The 22,786-nt window shown below is 35.1% G+C and overlaps 1 protein-coding gene and 1 pseudogene across 2 annotated transcripts; one reads left to right on the forward strand and one right to left on the reverse strand.

The window, feature by feature from the left end:
- Positions 1–16: 16 nt before the first annotated feature.
- LOC143622434 (derlin-1-like) lies at positions 17–7,007 on the reverse strand. Its single transcript, XM_077093582.1, has 7 exons — positions 6,931–7,007; positions 4,452–4,587; positions 3,280–3,353; positions 3,080–3,173; positions 2,136–2,264; positions 1,328–1,488; positions 17–128 (listed from the first exon to the last, which is right to left on the reverse strand). The coding sequence occupies exons 1-7, from the start codon at positions 6,945–6,947 to the stop codon at positions 17–19; spliced, it is 723 nt and encodes a 240-aa protein (XP_076949697.1). The 5' UTR covers positions 6,948–7,007.
- Positions 7,008–9,991: 2,984 nt separating this feature from the next.
- On the forward strand, positions 9,992–22,786 carry LOC143622494 (phosphatidylglycerophosphate phosphatase PTPMT2-like; annotated as a pseudogene). Its single transcript, XR_013151719.1, has 6 exons — positions 9,992–10,499; positions 11,800–11,926; positions 12,898–12,991; positions 18,671–18,753; positions 21,203–21,292; positions 22,244–22,786. The product of XR_013151719.1 is annotated as a phosphatidylglycerophosphate phosphatase PTPMT2-like (transcript).

A 22,786-nucleotide genomic window follows, 5' to 3' on the forward strand; every position in this document is an offset into this window, starting at 1 on the left:
ACGAATAACATAAAAATCAACCACCAACACGGTAAGATCTTCCTCTAAACGCCCCACTCGTGTTGCTAGCTGGTTGGGTCGGGGTGTATGCAGGAGCTCCGATTCTGTACTTCGCAACTATTTTATGTCTAAGCAGTATCAAGTTAAGAAATTTCACATAAAATTAATGTTGCATTAGCAGTGGTAATTTATACCCATTTACTTACCTGTCAATCCCAAACAGGTCAAATAAGAAATTAAGCGAAAAGAACATGTCAAACGAGTTGAAACTTGAAAATCACCCATAATGCATTTTGAGTGCATAGTGTATGGACAAAGTGCGGGAAATAGAAACACGCTTTACATTTATTACTGATTTTATTAGGGGTGTGCGTGTTGCGGTTTTGAGCTAAAACCAAACCGAAAACCAAAACCTCGGTTTTTGGATTTTTTGAAACCATTCAGTTTCGGTTTTTACGGTTTCGGCTTTCGTTTTGGTTTCAGTTCGGTTTCAGTTTTTTCCATATGAGCTTGAAAATTTTTAGGCTGAAAAAAAGTTGGCCAAAAATAATGAATATAGGTATAAATAATTTTGTTAATTGTTAACTAATAGACTATTACATATTTGACCAAAAATATTTGAGTTACATATTTTATTAAATTCTTATAAATTACTTAATATATAAATAAAAAAAAGTTAGGAATTCGGTTCGGTTAGGTATTTTCGGTTATTCTTACATTCAAAATAAAAACCGAACTGTTAGTTCGGTTTCGGTTTTTACAAGAACATAAAACCAAACCGTCGGTTTTTGTTTCGGTTCGGTTTTTTCGGTTGGAAATTTTTTATTTTTTGGTTTCGAATCGGTTTTTTCGGTTTCTTGCACACCCCTAGATTTTAGCAACCAAAAAATTAGGCGTAAAAAAAACTTACATTTAATTACCGATTTTAACAGTCAAGTTACCTTTTATTGTCACTCGATTTTCAACCGGGCTAATTTTTATTTTTCAAAGATTGTTGAAGTGGCACACACCACGTGTCATCTAGCATCAAGCAGTCAACAATTTGCAGATAAAATAAGGTTTGTGGCTAAAATCGGTAATAACTTGCAGGTTGGTTTTCCAATTTTGCCCCTAATTTAAAGTTGGTATCTAAAATCCGCGTTTCTATTTCATGAAATTTGCCTAAACTGTAATTGTAATTAACCTATGAATTACGTATATAATAAAGCATAAAATGGGTCCCGGACCCTTACTAAAAACGGACTTTTCAACCCACACCGTTTTGACTATCACCCAACCCGCCCATTTATAAGCTATTATGCAAGAATAATAATAAAAATAAGGATACACCCACTTCGGAGTTTGCAGGATGAACTTTCCTCCAGCTAAAGGATGTAAAACCGTTAAGAAGTAGTACATGTGGCCGGCAATGATGCCATATAGATCAGGGCCAATTGGTGAACCAAATATTACATCCATAGCGAGCATAGCCCATGGCAAATAGAATGCCTGCAAATAGTGTCGAACACAGGTTAACTTATTCAGCCCTAAAGGTCAAATCTGTGGTCAACCGGGTCCTAATATATGTAGGGTCTAGGTAGAGGTGTCAATTTGGCCCATATTTATCTTCAGCAGGTGAAGTAGTGATATATTAAACTAATTTGCTAAAAAAATATATAAGTCAAAAAGGTAAAAAAAATTTGGTATTTTCCTGTCCAAATTTCATGAACTCGTTATCATTTTGGAACACTAAACATATTATAATAATTATATTAACCCATCGCGTAACAAATATAAATATATAAAAATAATGTCATAACCGAATTCCATAAAATAATGTTCATTTAAAGAAACATGCTGCAAGTCTGTGATTTTAATGGAGTTAACTCTCGAATGTCCCTATCGTTTGCCCAAATTGCAAGTTTGGTGCTTAACTACTTAAGTTTGAAAAACTACATGCATGTCTAAAACTTGAAAATGAATGGGCATTAGTTTTTCCAGTTAAGTGCCTTTGAAATGACTGAGATACCTTACTTTTATTAAAATAAAAAAAAAAATTAACTTTGCATGAGCGCAATGCAAAAAATGTTTTAAGTGAAAATCCCTTATATTGATTTATGCTAATTAAAATAAAGTTTACAAAAAGACGAACATACCTTTAGTTGAACGAGGCCATAAATGTTGATGTTGGCATTTGGGAATTCCCTGCTCCACACGTACAGGAGCATAAAAACAAGTGACACCCCCAAAAAGTATGACTCAACGTAAGGAATTAATGATAATACCTATAAAACCAGATATAATTGCAGTTAAAAAAACTACAGAGAGAAAGTGACTTGAGGTCTTTAAAACCATGCAATACAATAAACTCAATGCATATAGCCAAGTATTATTTCAAACACGGTTAAAGATAGGAGTTTTCATAAACTGTTGAAACCGAGAACCGCCCAAAAGCAAGCAACTCGGTCGGTTTAATATTGATTTAGTTCGATTCGGTTCGGTTTGGCTTACCACTGGCCATGTAAACCAAATTAACTAGTTACAATTTATTGATAATATGTAACTACGTAAAGTATGTATATGTATTATAAATTTATAACCATGAACCATTTCTATCAATTTAAAATTTTTAATACAAATTAGCAATTAAAAAGATTATAGTTTCTTATGTAGTATCTTATTTCTTTAATCATATTTTATATATTAATGATTTACAAACTTTAAAAAATACACGAAAATGAGCTGTTTTTGTAGGGGTGTTCATCAGTTCGGTTATCCAATTAAACCGGTTACTATTCGATTCGGTTATCCAATTAGCAAGATTTGTTGAACCGAAAACCAAATTCACAATTCAGATACGGTTATGAACCAAACCGAACAGATACGGTTATGAACCAAACCGAACCGAAAACCCAATTCACGATTTGGTTGGTTTTTTCCGGTTAAAGATACGGTTCGGTGTTCGGTTTCTTTGCACACCACTAGTTTTTTGGCCTGACCCGCATTGTCACTCTTACATCAACTTATGCCCTCACAATACTCAAATATAATCATATAAATGAGTTTCATCATAATAACGTAACTTCAATTTTTTACATACCAAAAGTGTTAAAGAACCAAATATCATCATCCACAAGAAGTCTGCTGTACGCCTATTAAAAGGCCCGCTTTCCAATTGAACTCCATATCTTGCTCTAATAGAAAACAAATTAAAGAAATCAGAAATCAAGCAATAAGCATTGCCCAATTCAACTCAATATACATGAACATGTGTCATGATTAAATTAATAAATTACTTACATCATTAGTAAGCGGATCCCAAAATTGATAGAGAAAGGGCCAAGAAAGAAGAAGTTTGTAAGCAGTCTCCATACCTGAAATATTAATTATGGTGATGATTTTTAAACAAACAAATTACAGTTATTGTGAGACTCAAAATTAGGGGTGTAAACGAGCCAAGCCGCTCGTGAACTACTCGAGATCGGCTCACTAAGCGCTCATTGAGCCAAACTTAAACCACCTTGAGCCCGAGCTCGAGCCGGCTCGCTAGCTTAAACGAGCCTATATTTATATACATTTTACTTATATAAATATACTTATTTTATTATATTTATATATAAAAGTTATAATTAAAATACATAATGAATAATTAACAAAATAATAAACAAGCCAAGCTGAGCCGAAATCGAGCTCTCGTATATTTATATATAAAAGTTATAATTAAAATACATAATGAATAATTAACAAAATAATAAACAAGCCAAGCTGAGCCGAAATCGAGCTCTCGTATACTTATATATAAAAGTTATAATTAAAATACATAATAAATAATTAACAAACTAATAAACAAGCCAAGCTAAGCCGAGCTCGAGCTCGAGCTCTCGTAAGTTAATAAGCTCTCAAGCCTAGACGAGCTCAGGCTCGGCTCGTATACATACCCCTACTCAAAATATAATGATTATTGCTTAAACTTGGAGATGGCAAAATGAACAGAACAGGTCCAAAAAGGTTCGGGTTAGAACGGATAAGTTTTGGTAAGGGTCACATTGGGCTGACCGTTGACCCACAAACACCTTTTTGTCCAATTTTATATTTGATTATGTCCAATTTTATATTTGATTATAAGTAATAATGCATTAATCATAATTACGGGCAGAAAAAAACAATAACATAATAAGAGCATCACTGTCATAAAATTTTAAGGGTTTATAAAGTCGCCATGTTATGCCACATCAACATTCAGCAACCCATAAACCTTTTCTTTTTATATGTCCATTATCACAAACTTTTTCTTTTTATAAATAACCATGAACCCCTTCAAGATTTTAGACCTCACATATGCGTGAAACAGAAACAATATGGCTGAATAATGGTTGAACGCCATTTTAAAGAACCGAAATCGGTCTTCTAAAGTAAATGGGTCGCATTTGTCACCTCTAATTTTTTTCATCAATCCAAAAGAGAACTCGTACCTGAAAACGATAAAAGACCTCCTCATGGAGCAATGCAATATAATAGATTGGCAATAACTTTAGTGTAGCTGCTGTTGTAGTTAGCAAACATATAGTCCCATACGCCTTGCTGATAGGTGGGAGTGAATTGTACCATCTGAAAACATGGTAAATAAAGATCAGTGCATTAATAAAGAAAAATCCGACCACATATTAAATGCCCACAATAAAATACGACCGGTTTCTCTTTAAACTAAAATTCATTATATGACACATTTGATCCGTTTGAAATAACAAACGACCCAATAAACCCTCCCTTCAACAAACGGTCCACTTGTTTTTCAAATGTACGAGTATTGGAATTCAAGCTCAAAATTGATAAGCGTTTAATCACGCAAGCCAAAGTGTTATATAGTACTGTCTATGTCGTAAATAGTAAATATCTCTAAATTAGAATTGCTCTTAGCACTTTTGAAGTAAAATGTAAGACATTCAAAATTAGATCAACCTTGCATTCATTTGTTGTGGAGGTTTGATATGTACCATACTTCCATCATTGAATGCCATATCTAGTTATCACCATCTTGTATTCATTTCAAATACGTATTTTCCAAATTTTATAACTCTTTATAACTAACTAACGGTCATTATCTGTGAGACGTCTATTAGTTACTGGATATCCTGTATCTTATATGAGTGGCATAACAGCTAGAGTGACATTAATGATAAAAGACTAGATTGAACATTGCAAATTGATATTAAACCTTTGCATTTCACATATTTTCTTTTGTGGCATGCTCCTTTCAAAGTAACAACTAACAATGTTTCATTTTTTAAGCATCTAATCACAGAATAAAGAAACATTATCAACACAAAAGGCACGCAGCTGCAGCCATTAGTATCAGCTTTAGTCGAATCATCCTTCATAGAACCGATAAGCATAACTTCAGTCAAAAAGTTATAAGATCCTGTATACTTAAACTTTATATCTATAGTCTGCCATCATATCCTATTTTCAATTATTTCTTCACTTTGACCAGTATGATTGTTTCAAACGTATTCATAATGTAATAATGAATACAAATCCATACAAATTATGTGAAAATACATAACTTTGAAAGCATAATCCAAAAATCTTTCCAATTGAAATAGTTAGGCCCTATGGTTTCAATACTTCATGAGAAGAACAAAATCATGAAGTATACCCCTTGTGGCATCTAAGCTCAATTCCTTCCTTAGATTTCAATAACTTATACACTAAGGTATTGATTTGTAATACTCCACAATCTCATGTAACATATAGAAGCTATACATATAGATAAACCATGCTACAAATGTGCAGATTCCACAATTTTGTGCATCTGCATAACCTCCTATACTAGTAAGCACTTTTTCCTCAAATTTCCGATATTATAATTAGCAATCGCACATTGCTTTGCAGTTCAATACACAAATGCTAGACAGCTGAATCATGAAGCTAAACAAGCTTATTAGCTGAACCTAGATTACAAATTCAAATTACACACGCCAGCTCGCTTATTAGCTAAACCTAAATTACATATTCAAGTTACACACTCCAATTGGCACATAATCCGCAGTCAATCAACATAAAATCCTTCAAAACCTAAAATCAAACACAATTTACACGATTCAATCACCTATACAACTCATAACAATACGAGTCGATTTGACGCTAGATCCTTGAATAATAGCTCTATGCTAATTTACATGAACGGAGACTACAAATCAACGGTTCGATATACAAATGCTAGACAGCTGAATAATGAAACTAAACAAGCTTATTAGCTGAACCTAGATTAGAAATTCAAATCACACACTCCAATTAGCCACAATTAACTTCAAAAATTTTGTTTGCATTTAGGTTTTGAAGGAGTTTTGTGTTGAATAACCGTTGATTATTGTGTTATTCGTAGTTTTGAAGTTGTTTAATATCATTTTTTAAGGATTGCATGGCAAATCGACTTGGATTGTAAATCTGCGTGTTATTTGAGTTGTGTAGATAACTGAATCCTGTGACTACGAATAACACAATAATCAACGGTTATTCAACACAAAACTCCTTCAAAACCTAAATTCAAACAAAATACACAGGATTCAATTATCTATACAACTCAAATAACACGCAGATTTACAAATCAAGTCAATTTAACATGAGATCCTTAGAAAATGATATTAAACAAACATATTCAAAGCTCTACACGAATTTACATCAACGGTTCAAATTACAAATGCTAAACAGCTGAATAATGAAACGAAACAAGCTGATCAGCTAAACCTAGATTACATATTTTCAAATTAAACACTCCAATTAACCAATCAAAACCTAAATTCAATCATAATTTACACAATTCAATCATCTATACTAGCAATATGAGTGAAATTTGACAGTAGATCAACGATATTAAGTACATGAACTGAAAGTACTACGAATCAATGAATATGAAGCAATCGTAGAAATGTAAGGATAGATTATTATTACTCTGCGGGAGAAGACATTTGGATTCAGTTATCTTGAAGAGAAAGAAACCACTGATGAATTGAATACGAATACGAGTAACAAGTTCAGAAAAAACCCTATTTATATCATTAATTCGTTACGCTGGAAGGTTCCGGATTTCACCCGACCCGTTTTAGCTGTTTGTTATAAAACAGTTAGTTATCTATGATTATTTTGATTTCTAATTGAGCCGGTTTAAATTACATCCGGGTGAATGGACGAATCTGGTTTTCATCTCGGGTATGAATTTGATAGGGAGGGTTTACGGATTTTATCAGTGCGTCTGCAGGCACGATATCACACCGATCAAGGAGTTAACCTTGGACATAACCCTGAAATGGTATATTTACACCTGAGATTATATCTCGTTAAAAAAAACTTTGATTATTAGGGGAAAGGGCACTAATGGCCAATGTTTTAAAAACTGGTATTTTACTCGTACCAGATTTGGTTTAAAAATGGTACAACCGGTTGAACCGGGATGTATCGAAAGGTTCAACCGGGTTAAATAGTTTACCTTCTAAAAAATAATAAACATTGCATTTCATATAAATACAAACTCGACTCAAAAAATAATCCTAAAGTACATTGATAAACATTACACATGAATCAAACAAAACATTACATATAAATAATGATCGAGTCAAATATGAAGTTTTATTTTATGTATGAAATTAATCAATTATAAAAGTTGTAAAGAACCAACTTTGGATTTGGAAGATTCAAAATTAGTTGATTAACGAATCGTTTTTTAGTGTGTCTGCTCATTTTAATTTTATCAACTAGGTTAAAAGTTGTGTTTAAAAATATATGGGTCGCTAAAAATATACAAAAATCTCTTGGTTTTAAAACCGGTTTGCCGGTTTAAACCGGTATTTTCGGCAAAACCGGCGGTACGACGTTTTAGCAAACCACTTAAAAATACTGGGTGCCTTAACGAAATCCGGTATAACCGGTTAAACCGGCCGGTACGTACCGGTTTTTAAAACATTGCTAATGGCACTATCAATGTATAGGTTAATCTACATTATTATCTGATTTTTACTACCTGTAAATCACAAAATCACTTACACAACTGCCTATAGGAACCATATACTTTTTATTAATTAATATTAAATTAAACACAAAATAAGCATGGGTCTATTACTCTATTAAGTGGTAAATGTTACCACATTGGTTCAAAGCTTGTTGTGATGGTGTCTTATTTTCCCTTATAAAGATATTTAAGTATAACACATGTTTTCTGGTCAAGTGTGAAGTTTGATCCGTTTTTTAAAAAATCATTTAAATTAAAGTTTTGATTATATACTCTATCACAGAATGTAGAATTAAGTTAACCTTTTGCATTGATGTTAAACATATATTATCCTATCAAAGGTAACAAGGGTGAAGAGAATTCATTGATGTCTTACATAAATCCTCACGCTTTACTAAAATGATTGAACAAGTGTAGAGAATTCATTAATGATTAATCTAATGGTTAAGTTTTTTATTTTCCGGGAAATCTATTGTGTTTATTCACACAGAAGCAGTCGGATATGCATTTAATATCATAGAAACATCCAAATGATTTATAATGAAGTAGCAGGTAAGCGGGCAACAAGCTGCGCCGCAACCATCTTTTGGATAGCAAACTCAATCCTACTAAAAACAAAGTTTCGGTTTTTATGCGCCGATATGGTTAAGTTAAAAATTTCGACGACTAAGACTATAAGTAAAAGGAGTGGTTTTGTGGTAATTGAATAGATGATACATGGAGAGGACAAAATAGATATGTAAAAGTCTTTTTAGAAATGGTTATTAATTGGACGAGAGAAGTGACGCATTTAATTTAAATATTTTTTCATAGAATGGGGGATTAGGTTGACCTTTTACATTAATGTTATAACATTTTCGTATTATAATAATATTATACAATACATTAACTTGGTCTAATGGAAATTATGTATGATATTCAATCAAAAAGTTGTAAGTTCTAGTCTTACTTGAGAAGTGATATAGAAAAAAATTAACCGTTAAAAAAATTGATATATTTCTGACTTAAATTACATTATTCATTATATATTTTTTCTTTTTCTAAGTTTTTAAATACATATTTACCTAACTCATAAATTCAATAGTATATTTCCATATTTAACAAAATTTAAAATTGATAAACTTTCGTTTCTTTCTTTGATAAAATTTCGTTTTCCCTTTCATAACTTAAAAACTCCATATTCATTTTCTTTCTTTGATATATTCAAATAATCCAATTACAAAACCCCACGTGTCTAAACACATTTTACTCCCAATCAAAAATTAACACGTGTCAAAAACAACACACAAATAAGTAACATATTAAAACAATAATAATACCCAAATTATCCATTTCGTCATAGCATATTCTATCATATCCTCTAGTCACATCAGGTTATTTCGTAAATAACCCATCATCAAAGGTCAATTTACATATCCAAAAACCTTCACACCATTTCATCACTTTCCCCCAAATCACTCCAAATCTCACTGATTTTTGCCCAAATTCACACAAATTCGATCAAATTCGTTCAAATTCACAAATCAAACATCAAATTCGTCCAAAACCCACTTCCAATTCATCAGTTTCTTCCCCAATTTGGTTCCAATTTCACCTTCCACTGCTCAATTTAATATTCCTAGGGTTTCTGCATTAATTCGTTCAAATTTGCTCAAACCCACCAAATTCGTTCAAATTTGTTCAAACCCATTAAAACCCAGTTTCAGTTCTTCAAAACCCACTTCCAGTTCATCAATTTCTTCCCCTATTTGGTTCCAATTTCACCTTCCACAGCTCAATTTAATATTCCTAGGGTTTCCACTAAAAATGTTGGTTTCTGCACAAATTCGTTCGAATTAGATTAAACCCACAAAAACCCACTTCTAATTCATCAAAATCTTCCCCAATATGGTTCTAATTTGGTTTCTATAGCTCAATTTAAACTTCTAGGGTTTCAGTTAAAATCTGACTGGTTTAGTGATTTATGCACAAATTCGTTCAAATTAGATAAAACCCACCAAACCCACTTTTAATTCATTGATTTCTACCCCAATTTGGTTTCAATTTTACTTCCCACAGCTCAATTTAATCTTCTAGGGTTTTAGTTAAAGTTTGACTGATTTAGTGATTTATGCACAAATTAGTATAAATTAGATCAAACCCACCAAAACCCACTTTCAGTTCATCAATTTCTTCCCCAATTTGGTTTCAATTATACTTTCCACAGCTCAATTGAATCTTCTAGGGTTTATACAGTAATGGGTATTTAATTAAATCGACCGTGTTGATTTTGAGAGTTACGGGTTTGATTCTGTTCGGTGACATGAAGATCGAGGATTTGGATGATGTATTGGATGTGAAAAGTGAGAAACAGATAGTTGATTATAGTAATTATAGTCGGCAGATTGTTGCGGTGGATGCGAAGAGAGTGTTGGTTGGAGCTGGAGCTCGGATCCTGTTTTACCCTACGCTGTTGTATAATGTTTGTAGGAATAAGATGCAAGCCGAGTTCCGATGGTGGGAAAAAATCGATCAGGTTTGTATATTGTAAGATGCCATTTGTTTGATTAAAATATTGCTGTGATCGAGTTTAAAAAAATTATTAAAACTAGACTAAATTGTAATATATTGACGACTGAACTAAAACAGAAACATGAATGAAGTAACCAAACAGAAGATTGACATGGACATTTAAACGAGTCATGCGTTTGTTAAGAAAATGAATATATGTTCATGTTCATTTAAGTTCGTTTGTTAACGGTATAGATTCGAGAATGAATATAGTTAAACATAGACGAGTGATAATAAGTGAGCTAAAACCAATTTAAAGTAAATGTAAACAGCAATGTGTTGGGCCTAAAAGGTTAACAAACGAACTTAAATAGACGTAAAGTAACAAACATAACTTAATGCACAAAAACGAACGTTCACAAACATAAATGAATGATACGTGTTTTTGTTCGTTCATACAACTAAATGTCTAAATGTACAAAGACTTTAGTTCTTGTTCGTTCGGGTATTAAATGAATGAACTTAAACGAACTTTCCGCAGAACGGTTCACTGAACGCTTGGTTCGTTTACAGGCCTAGATTTAAACTAATTAACATAAATGAACGTAAACGGATTTAAATAACGAAGGTAAACAGGCATTCACAAACGTAAATGCAGTTCATGAATGTAAATGGACGAACAGGACATGTGTTCATGTTTGTTTGTTAAAACAAACAACTTTCCCGCCAAACGGTACGCTTACAGGCCTACCAGAACCAGATTACCCGTTGGTTAAAGTTGGCGAACAGATTAGAAATGCTACACATTATCTCAGTTGTGTTATCCTTATATCATTTTAATATGATTCTTGAAACCAGATAATTTTGAACCTAGATAATCAGAAAATCAGATTTATTATCAGCTTACACCAACATAAAAATTGATTAATTAAAATTTGAATTTATATAATCAACTGAACACACATCCAAACACTCTTGTTACAAGCTATTTGCATTCTGATTTGGATAAGGAGTATGATTTTATTGTTTTAATTAATCCTTTAAAGTAAACTGATAAGACTACTTGATATTATGTAATATGCTGTTTTAAACATGTTTGCTTTTCAAATTCGTTTAGTTGAAAACTGATTTTAACTTAAATTATATAATCAATTCTACATGCATCCAAACACTCTTGTTGACTAGTCATTTGCATTTTGGTTTTGGTAAGGAGCATGATTTTCTTGTTTTCATCAACCCTGTAAATTAAATTATTGTACAATATTATTTTCTTTATCATATGTATTTTATAGTTTTAAACATATTTATTTGTCATATTCTTTTAGTTTCTTTTGTTGGGTGCTGTTCCATTTCCAAAGGATGTTCCTCGATTGAAGCAGCTTGGTGTCGGTGGTGTCATTTCCCTCAACGAAGCCTTATGAAACTTTGGTCCCCACTTCCTTATACACGTAAGTGTCTGTTAGTATAATTATGCTATTAATATTTTGAGCATAATGTCTTTGTTCAACCTAGTTTCGGTTAAAATTGGGTGTATGGTTCTGATCATCCATAAACTTTACAGGGTATTATTCATGTCTTCCTAGGATGGTACAATGGTGGACCCGTGATTTTTTATTTTTACGCTTCAAAATTTTTAATAGAAAATCATTGTTTTGCAAACGCATCCCCAACTTCATATGTATTGTTTTTGTATCAGCACTAATCATCTTTTGTTATTCAAAATATAAGTGGACAAAAAGCGTTTGTGGGTCATCCCAGCCTTACTCGGCTAGGCCTGTAAACGAACTGAATGTACAGTGAACTGCTTGGCGGGAAGTTTGTTTACAATCATTTCTTTAATAAACAAACACACGTGCGAACATGAACACATGTCTAATGTCTCGTTCGTTTATTTGTTTTCGTGAATTTTGTTTGTTATTGTTACTGCTCATTTGTTTACTTATAAGTTTGCTAGTGTATGTTTGTTTGTTATATAATCATTTAATTTTTTTAGGCTCGTTACCATTTAGTCTAGTTTTATGAATTTGAAATATCACATGTTACAATTTAGTATAGTTTTATAAATATTTTAGGACTGATGTTCATTTTTATCTATGCCCAATTATGTTCATTTACGTTTGCGAACCATTTGTTTACACGCTCAACAAACAAACATAAATGGATACACTGATTTTCTTAACTAACAAACATGAACAAGAAAAACCTGTTCTTTTATTATTCGTGTTCGATTGTTTGCTTGATTAAACTTAAATAAATGAACAGTTGAACACGAACATGCCTGTTCGCGTTCGCTTACAAGTCTAGTTTCGGTTCATGTATTAAATACGTCATACATGTTAGATCTTGAAGTTACGTCATACATGTTAGATCTTGAAGTTGATAGTCTTGTTTACCTAATTTCCAGTCATTGTCTTATTTTCCAGGCTCATGGCATAGACCATCTCGTTATTCCAACCCGAGATTACCTATTTGCTCCTTCGTTTATTGACATTGATCGAGCAGTTAATTTCATTCATAGTAAGTGAAGAATATTTCCATTGCTAGTATTTTCAATAGCAAAATGTGCGGGTTGGGAAACTTTTGCCTAAATAAAGTAAGTTTTCTATTTTTTTATAAATATATGTAAAATATGATTACAAGAATTATACTATGTCAGAAACAGTCTAGCTTTTTTTTTCCGGATGAAATGAGTTATAGTTTTCTTTGCACTAAAAAAATACATTTTTGCCGACTTTCGACTCATTTTTATTTTGTCTATATAATTTAGCTTTCTGTAAACAAATAGTGTGTCAGTATGATTTCGATAACTGTATTATTTCAGTATAATCTAATATATTATTTTAAGAAAAGTCATTTACAATAGGGTTATACAAAAACCTGAAAACGATATCTTTAACCAGAAAAAACCTAATCGTGTTGGGCGATGTGGTATCCCCGGACCCACATTTAGACAACTGCATATTAAAGGAGTTAGGGAGGTTATTTTAGCCGGCCCTAACCCTATTGGGCCCAATTGGGTTCTAGCTTGTTTAGCAAGGGAGTAGCCCTAATATGCGGTCTATAAATAGTCTCTTGTACTTGTTATTATATATCACCAATATAATACAAACCTAATTACCCCGTGGACGTAGGTTGTACACCGCAACCGAACCACGTAAAATTCTCGTGTTCTTTATCGCCTTGATTTCTTGTTCGTGTGTGCCTTTTGTTCCTAACAACTGGTATCAGAGCAAGGATCACACTATAAACCCCAGCCGCCAGTCGCCACCAAACCCTAATCAGAAACCCTAGCCGCCGCTACAGTACCGCCGCCGCTACAGTGTTTCCGGCGTGTGAACAGTGCGCGCTACAGTACAATCTGTCTTTTCACCAGAAGAGGTCAAACAGTTCTGATCAGTATTGCAGGTTGCTTCCGTTAGAAACTCGGTAAAGATAATGACTGAGGACGGTAAGATCAGAATCGAGAAGTTTGATGGGCAGGATTTTGGATGGTGGAAGATGCAAGTCGAGGACTTGTTATGCCAGAAAGATTTGCTTCCATGTTTGAGAGGTCAAAAACCCGAGAATATGAAGGATGAAGAATGGGCCGATCTAGACAGGAAAGCCCTAGCAGTCATCAGATGCACGTTGGCTAAGAACGTTGCTTTCAATATAGTGAATGAGACCACTGCTAAGGGTTTGATGACCGCGTTGTCAAACATGTACGAGAAACCTTCCGCGTCTAATAAGGTATTCTTAATTAGACAATTGGTGAATACGCGTATGCGGGAAGGTGCGTCTGTTACCTCTCATATAAATGAGTTCAATTCTATCATATCCCGGTTATTATCTGTTGATATTAAATTTGATGATGAAGTGCAAGCTTTGCTATTATTGTCCTCGTTACCTGAAAGTTGGTCAGGAACAGTCACTGCCGTTAGTGGTTCAGCCGGAACCACCAAACTCACGTTCGAGGGTATTCGTGACTTGATCCTAGGAGAGGATATCAGGAGAAAGAATGCAGGTGAATCATCCAGTACTTTGCTAAGTACTGAGGGAAGAGGTAGAAAGAAAGATAAGAGGGTAAGTAACAGGGGAAGATCAAAATCAAGAGACAGAAAGGGGAGTTCAAAAACAAGAAACGACATAAAGTGTTGGAACTGTAATGAGAATGGTCATTTCAGAAGTCAATGTACAGAACCACCCAGAGACAAGAAAGAAGTGAATGTTGCCTCCTCAACAGCATCAGATTCTGATGATGCATTGATCTGCTGTATTGAGGATATAGTCGAGTCCTGGATTATGGACTCAGGTGCGTCGTTTCATGCTATCTCAAGCTCGAGAAAGATGAAGAATTTCAGACGGGGCAATTTTGGTACTGTAAGTCTTGCTAATAACCAAATCTTGGAAATTACTGGGTTGGGAGATATTGACTTGAAAACAAGTTTTGGAACAATTTGGACATTGAAAGATGTCAGGGTAATTCCAAAATTGAAAAAAATGTTAATTTCCATTGGGCAATTAGACGACCAGGGTTATGATGTAACATTCGGGGGAGGACAATGGAAGGTCGTCAAGGGTAGCATGGTAATTGCCAAGGGAAAGAAACGGGGTACTTTGTATATGGTTGAGGTTTCTGCAGGTAGTGCTAATGCAGTAACGAGTGGACCGAGTCTATCAAAGTTGTGGCATCAACGACTCGGCCACATGAGTGAGAAGGGCATGAAGATGCTTGTCGCCAGAGGAAAGCTTCCAGATCTTAAAAGGGTTGAATCTGAATTCTGTGAACCATGTGTTTTTGGAAAAAAGAAGAGGGTATCTTTTGTGAAGACAGGGAAAGCACCTAAAGCTCAGAAATTAGAGCTTATCCATTCAGATGTTTTCGGACCAACACGTGTTGAATCCTTGGGAGGCTCGAGATTCTATGTGACTTTCATAGACGACGCCACACGCAAGGTATGGGTTTACTTTCTTAAAAATAAATTTGAAGTATTTGATGTTTTTAAGAAATGGAAAACTGCTGTTGAACTTGAATCTGATCTGAAGGTAAAGTGCTTGAAGTCAGACAATGGAGGGGAGTACATTAGCTCAGAGTTCACTAGCTTTTGTGCTGAGCATGGCATTCGGATGATAAATACAGTTCCAGGTACTCCTCAGCAAAATGGAGTCGCAGAAAGGATGAATAGAACGTTAAATGAAAGAGCCAGAAGTATGAGGATAAATGCAGGGCTCCCTAAAATGTTCTGGGCAGACGCTGTTAAAACTGCTGCCTATCTTATCAACCGAGGTCTATCAGTTCCGTTGGGTTACAAAACACCTCAAGAAGAATGGAAGGGGAAAGCGGTTAATTATGAGCACTTAAAGGTTTTTGGGTGCAGTGCATATGACCTAGATCCGAATGCTGACAAGATAGATTCAAAAGCCAAGAAGTATGTTTTCATTGGTTACGGGTCAGACAAGATGGGCTACAAGCTTTGGGACTCGAAAAGCAGAAAAGTAGTCCGCAGCAAACATGCTACATTTAATGAGGCTGAGTTGTACAAAGATGTGATAAATCCAAACTCTAGGGTTCAGAAGCAACAGGTTGAATTCAAAATTGAAAACCAGAGATCTGAACCGATCCCCGAACCGGTTCAGGAACCCGCTACAGAAACTGAAGTCGACACAGTTCCTGAGTTTGAAGCTGGTGGAAATAATGAGTCAGAAGAAACTTCTGACAGTGGGAGTTCAGAGTCTGAAGACGAGGAGATCCCACAACAGCCTGACCAGACTGAAAATTGGGTCAGGAGATCCACCAGAGTTACTAAACAGCCAGAAAGGTATAGTCCCGGTCATTCCAATCCTTCAGTTAACTATATTCTTTTGACAGAAAACGGTGAACCCGAAAGCTACTCTGAAGCAGTCAAGATGAAGGATTCTCGCCAGTGGGAGAATGCTATGAAGGATGAAATGAGCTCTCTAGAAAAGAACAAGACATGGGACTTAGTCAAGCTTCCGCAGGATAAGAGAGCGTTGCAAAATAAATGGGTCTTCAGGGTCAAAGAAGAACATGATGGGTCTAAACGATATAAAGCCCATTTAGTGGTCAAGGGTTTTCAACAAAAGAGAGGAGTTGATTATGATGAAATCTTCTCTCCCGTGGTGAAAATGACTACCATCAGACTTGTTTTAAGTCTTGTAGCAGCAGAAGATTTACATCTAGAGCAACTAGATGTGAAAACGGCATTTCTACACGGTGATCTTGAAGAAGACATTTATATGATGCAACCTGAAGGGTTTCGGGTTGTGGGGAAAGAAAATTGGGTCTGCAAACTAAAGAAGAGCTTGTATGGTCTGAAACAGGCGCCTAGACAGTGGTACATGAAGTTTGATAATTTCATGGAGAGGTCGGGGTTTAAAAGATGCCAGATGGATCATTGTTGTTATCTGAAGAAATTCAACAACTCTTATATCATATTACTGTTGTATGTTGATGATATGTTGATTGCAGGATCTGATATGAAGGAAATAAGCAAGTTGAAGAAACAGATGTCCCAAGAGTTTGAAATGAAAGACTTGGGTGCAGCAAAACAGATACTGGGAATGAACATCACTAGAAACAAGAAGGCAGGTACTCTAACACTATCCCAGGAAAAATACATAGGGAAAGTGTTAGAAAGGTTCAAGATGAATGATGAAAGAACCAAGCCTAGGAATACTCCATTGGGAAGTCATTTGAAGCTCACCAAAGATCAGTCTCCTAAAACTGAAGAAGAAAGATCGAAGATGACCAAAGTCCCATATGCATCAGCAGTCGGGAGTCTAATGTATGCAATGGTTTGCACTCGACCAGATGTTGCTCATGCCGTTGGGGTTGTTAGTCGGTTTATGTCAGATCCAGGAGAAAAACATTGGGAGGCTGTCAAATGGATACTTAGATACTTGAAGGGTACTCAGAAGATGGGGTTATGTTTCAGAAAAAAGGATGCCATACTCAGAGGTTACACAGATGCTGATCTGGGTGGTTGTAAAAGGACGTTCAAGAGCACTACCGGGTATGTTTTCACAGTGGGAGGGACAGCAGTTAGCTGGATGTCTAGACTTCAGAAAAGTGTGGCTCTGTCAACTACAGAAGCAGAATACATGGCTGTTGCAGAGGCCAGCAAAGAACTAGTTTGGTTGAAGACTTTTCTTGAAGAATTAGGAAAACAACAACCCGACTACTCATTGTACTGTGACAATGAGAGTGCAGTTAAACTTGCAAAGAATCCAGTGTATCACGGAAAGACAAAGCATATAGGGATGAGATATCACTTCGTGAGGGGGTTGATCAGTGAAGGAACAATCAGTCTGAAGAACATCCCAGGTGCTAAAAATCCAGCTGATATGTTTACCAAGTGTGTGGTGCTGGATAAGCTGAAGCTTTGCATAGCTTCAGCTGGTCTCCAGGAATAATGTTGAGGAGACAAGGGTAATTAGGATGGTTTGAAGATCAGGAGGGATTTTCATTTACAGAAGTACAGAAGAGATGGTGCATTTCTAGGTCCGAAGACACCAAGTGGGAGATTGTTGGGCGATGTGGTATCCCCGGACCCACATTTAGACAACTGCATATTAAAGGAGTTAGGGAGGTTATTTTAGCCGGCCCTAACCCTATTGGGCCCAATTGGGTTCTAGCTTGTTTAGCAAGGGAGTAGCCATAATATGCGGTCTATAAATAGTCTCTTGTACTTGTTATTATATATCACCAATATAATACAAACCTAATTACCCCGTGGACGTAGGTTGTACACCGCAACCGAACCACGTAAAATTCTCGTGTTCTTTATCGCTTTGATTTCTTGTTCGTGTGTGCCTTTTGTTCCTAACAAATCGAGTTGTCCAAATCTTGTTTATTTGTATAACCGAACCGAGTTCAATTGAATAAACCGAATAATAAGAGGATAACTGAATCGAATAAATCGGCTTAATCAGTTGAATCCAGTTCTGTCACATTTCTGTATGTCCACACCGAATAAACGATTTCCGAACCGATGAACACCCCTAATATAGAATTGTTTTTTTGTCTCGTTTCCTTAATCTATATTTATTTTACTCTTTTGACCCATAAAAAATATATCTGAATTGACCCATTCATATGTCTTTTTCGGGCTGAATTACCATTTCTGCCATTGTATTTAGTTTTTTATTTTTTGTACATTCGGGTGTGGACTACAAATGTGTCTCGTCTTATTATAGGGAATGCAACCAGTTGCAAGACCACATACGTTCACTGCAAAGCTGGTAGGGGAAGGAGCACAACAATTGTGCTTTGTTATTTGGTAAATATATTCGTATTTACATAAATTAATTTTTTTACAGTATTTTTAGGTGGCAATTTTGACCAATTTACTAACGAACTAGTCGATTCAGTTATGTTTTTAATTTTTTTTACGGATTAGACGGGAAAATATAAGTATTAGTTTTGGCCTCTTGTGACAACCTTACCGACCCGACCCTGTTTATATTAAGTTATAGCTTTATAGGGGTTAGAGGTGGGCAAAAAAACCTGTTGACCGACCCAACCCAGAAACCGAACCGGTTTGAAACCGTAAGGTTGGGATTGGTTTGTAGTTTTTTATCGTTGAAATCACTTTGACTGCCGTCTAGCTAATATTACTGTTAGAAATTGATTTTTAATAGGTAGAAATCGAATTACCATTTTAAATCGTTTTTTTACTTTTTTTTTTGGCTCATTTTACCCTCAAAAACGCAACACTGCACTCGTTTAACACACATTTTTAATACCCTAAAAAATAGCACCTAAAGAATCCCAAGCATCCTTAACGACCTTTAAGTAGAAAAAGTCATACCCACAAACCGAAACCGTGATATTTGGCAACATTTCGTTATGTGTGATGACTGATAGAGGCACACAAACCAGTTTCAAACCCTAAACAGGTTTGGTTTGAAACTGGTTTAGTTTAGTCAACAAAAGTCAAAACCAGTTTATGATTGGTTTCGGTTTGGGTTGAAACCAGTTTTTTTGACCGGTTTACGATTGGTTTTGGTTTGGGTTGAGATCAATTTTTGACTGGTTTTAGTCGGTTTTGGATCGGTTAACTAGTTTGAAAACGGTTTTGGTAGAGAGAATTACAAACGGTTCTGAACCTACGATTTCAATCGGTTCCAAACCGGTTTCTACATAATCGGTTTCAAACCAGTTCGGTTTCAGTCGGTTCGGTTAACTAGGTTTTTTTGCCCGCCTGACTGACAAATCGGCGCGTGCTCGGTGCAAGAAATGTGGTATACTTTTCAAACCCAACTTTGAAAAATCATGTACATAAAACCGATATTTGGAATAAATCTTTGGAATTTTGACGTTAATATTGTAATCAATCGATTTGCGAAGTTCATGATTCAAGGACATTTGCCATATAACAACCTTGACAACCGCGTTTGACAACGACTGCTATAAGAACTCTCCAACACGCAACCTGTTCAACTCTTAGACGTCGTTGTTTACGTTAATGGAAAGAAACCAAAAACGGAATTAATTTTAGGTTTTGATAAGTGATAACTTAAAAACAGGCGTGAACTTAACTACCGATATATGGTCAGATCTACACGAATCCGATCAAACATTGGCAGTTAAGTTCGCACCCCACGCGTTATTAAATTTTCAAAACCTAAAGCTAATTCATATTTTGCTTCTTTCCTTAAACTTAAACAGCGGCGTTTAAGAGTTGAACGGCTTACGTGTTTGTAAAGCGGTTGGAGAGTTTTTTGAGCATTTGCTGTCAAAGCGGGTTATCATGGTTGCTATATGACAAACGTTCTTGAATCACTAACTTTGCAAATTGAATGATTACAATATTAATGTCAAAATTACAAAGATTTCTGTCGCGGGCTATTGATGTTTGACCTTGAATGGGAGTGCTTTTCACCGCAGTGCATGCTTTTTCAACGTTGAGTTTGAGTCGGGTTTGAAATATAGACCACATTTCTTGCACTGAGCATGCGTAGATTTGTCGGTCATCACACACACATTGAAATGTTGCCAAATATCATGGTTCCGGTTTGTGGGTATGACTTCTTCTACTTAGAGGTCGTTAACGGATGCTTGGGATTCTTTAGGGGGCATTTTTTAGGGTATTGAAAAGTATGTTAAACGAGTGCGGTTTATGTTTTCATAAAATCTGAATAAAATTTGTGGATTTTTATTTTTAATTTGAAGTACTTTATATGAATTTAATAAATAGTATAACCCAAGTGTATAATAATCATTTAGTTAACAAAAAGATTTAGGCCCAAAGTTTTAGACCAAATTTCATTATTTTGGACCAACCACATACAATCGAATAAACCGAATAATAACCGGTTTAATCGGATAACCGAACCCAATAGGCGAAATAAATCTGTTTAACCAGTTGAACTCAGTTCGCTAAAACACGTGTAATTCGGATCGATTCTGTTAGGGTCAAAAAAATCAAAACTGAAATAACCGAACCTTATAGACGAATAAACCGATGAACACACCTACCAAAATTCGTTATTTTGGGCTGATTTTTTTTGTTTGTTTTTTGTTTTTTTTTTCTGCTCAAACATTCAAAGCCGAAATGGTTTATCCGAAAAAACCAAACCAAAAATAAAAAAAAACAATAAATAAAAACTGAGTTTTCTGTTCTACCAGGCCCACCTACTTGCATATTTATTCCATATATAATATATACATACTATCTTTGTTGAACTTATGGAAGTTGTATTGAGTTAGTTTTAATGTGGTGCCAGGTGGAATACAAGCACATGACTCCCGCTTCTGCATTGGAATACGTGCGGTCTAGACGGCCTCGAGTGCTCTTGGCTCAGTCCCAATGGAAGGTTAGCTCCCTAAAAATGAAAAAAAAGGGTTAAAAAGTATTAAAAAAAAATAAAAAATTTGGTGTCTTTCAGAATACTTGAAAATGAAAACTGTTGTGCCAGAAATAATCTAAATATATAAATACAATAATTTGGAGATTTTATGCATTTGATTATACTTCGGAGGCGATCTGCTCGATCCATTTGACCTGTTTTTTTTTCTTACAATTTTTTTTTGGTTTATTGGATTATAATAATCTCTATTGCGTGTTATTGGCTGATAATAATCCCTATTCATTTTATCGCCACTGGGGTCCCAAATTTAATAAAATTGGTCCCCAATGACTTAATGGCTTTATACTTTTTTTCGATTTTCAAATTAATGTTTTAGGGCTTTTGATCTGAAGGAGAATACGAACCAATTGATGTAAACTTGGTTCGAAACGGTGCTCCAAAACGACGAAATAATGCTTCAGTTCGAGTGTTCGAACTTACAATTATTAAAATTCAAGCCGTTTAGATCACCGTTTCGAGCTAAGTTTTACTCAATCGATTCGTACCATCCTTTAGATCAAAATCCCTAAAACAGTAGTTTGAAATTTAGAAAAAAGTATAACGCCGTTATGTCCTTTTTAACGGGGGACCACTGTGGGCCAACTTTTTTAAATTTGGGACCGCCAGTGTCGATAAAATGAATAGGGATTATTATCGGCCAATACTGTTCAATAGGGATTATTAAAATCCAATAAACCATTTTTTTTAGTAATTTAACTGTAAACATTAATCGATAAAATATGGTGCTTTACATCAAGACAGAAGGCAAACGGGTAACAACCTGCGCCGCAAGCCCTGTTTAAATTACAAGTTAAATTTTTTTTAGCTTATCATTTGACCATTAAGAGAAACAAAAAACCACCCAAAATAAGGGTGTCAAAGAGCCAAGTTTAAGCTCGAGCTCGACTATTTGCACAGGCCGTTCAAGAATACAAAAATGGCGGTCAGCTTCAACCGCCACACCCTCACCATCAAGTGACGCAGTGCTAATCACAAAAGCCGATTTAGAAGGGTACAAGTGTCCGTCACTGGGCAACGAACAAGCACTTGTTCCAAGAGTAACGAAAGCCAGACCAATGATAGCAAAATTGTCTTGCCTTTTTGCGTCTTTAAAAGTGTCGGGTGCGTGTACACCTATCAATATGAAGTTAACCGAGGCGCCCGCTTGTTAACTATTTAACAGTGCGACTAATAACAAGAAGTTGGCTTTGGTGCTCTTGGTTTTTGCAAAAGAGGATCGTGTCTTCGTGCAATAATGTATATATACGAATTGTGATGTTATGCCAAGTATGATTAACAATATTGTGTTTTACTATTAGTTTATGGTGTTTCTGAGTGATGCAATGCCTTATGTAATTTATTGCTTTTCTCTATGTTTTAAGTCACGGACTAGGGGTCGGACTTGGAACCGGCCACCTAGCCGTTGAGCCAGATTGCAGCCATGGGTTCCAATTAGGGGTA

Source organism: Bidens hawaiensis, unplaced genomic scaffold (assembly GCF_021521415.1).
Source record: "Bidens hawaiensis isolate Kalapana, Puna unplaced genomic scaffold, B.hawaiensis_p1.1 tig00003141_1, whole genome shotgun sequence".
Lineage (NCBI taxonomy): Eukaryota > Viridiplantae > Streptophyta > Magnoliopsida > Asterales > Asteraceae > Bidens > Bidens hawaiensis.

What these genes read in the sequence shown, in the direction of transcription:
- LOC143622434 (XM_077093582.1), bottom strand. An exon ending in TTGGTTCTTTAACACTTTTG is followed by an intron (nt 2,265 to 3,079) that starts GTATGTAAAAAA and finishes CTGGTTTTATAG; the next exon opens with GTATTATCATTAATTCCTTA. An exon ending in CTGCAAACTCCGAAGTGGGT is followed by an intron (nt 129 to 1,327) that starts GTATCCTTATTT and finishes GATACTGCTTAG; the next exon opens with ACATAAAATAGTTGCGAAGT.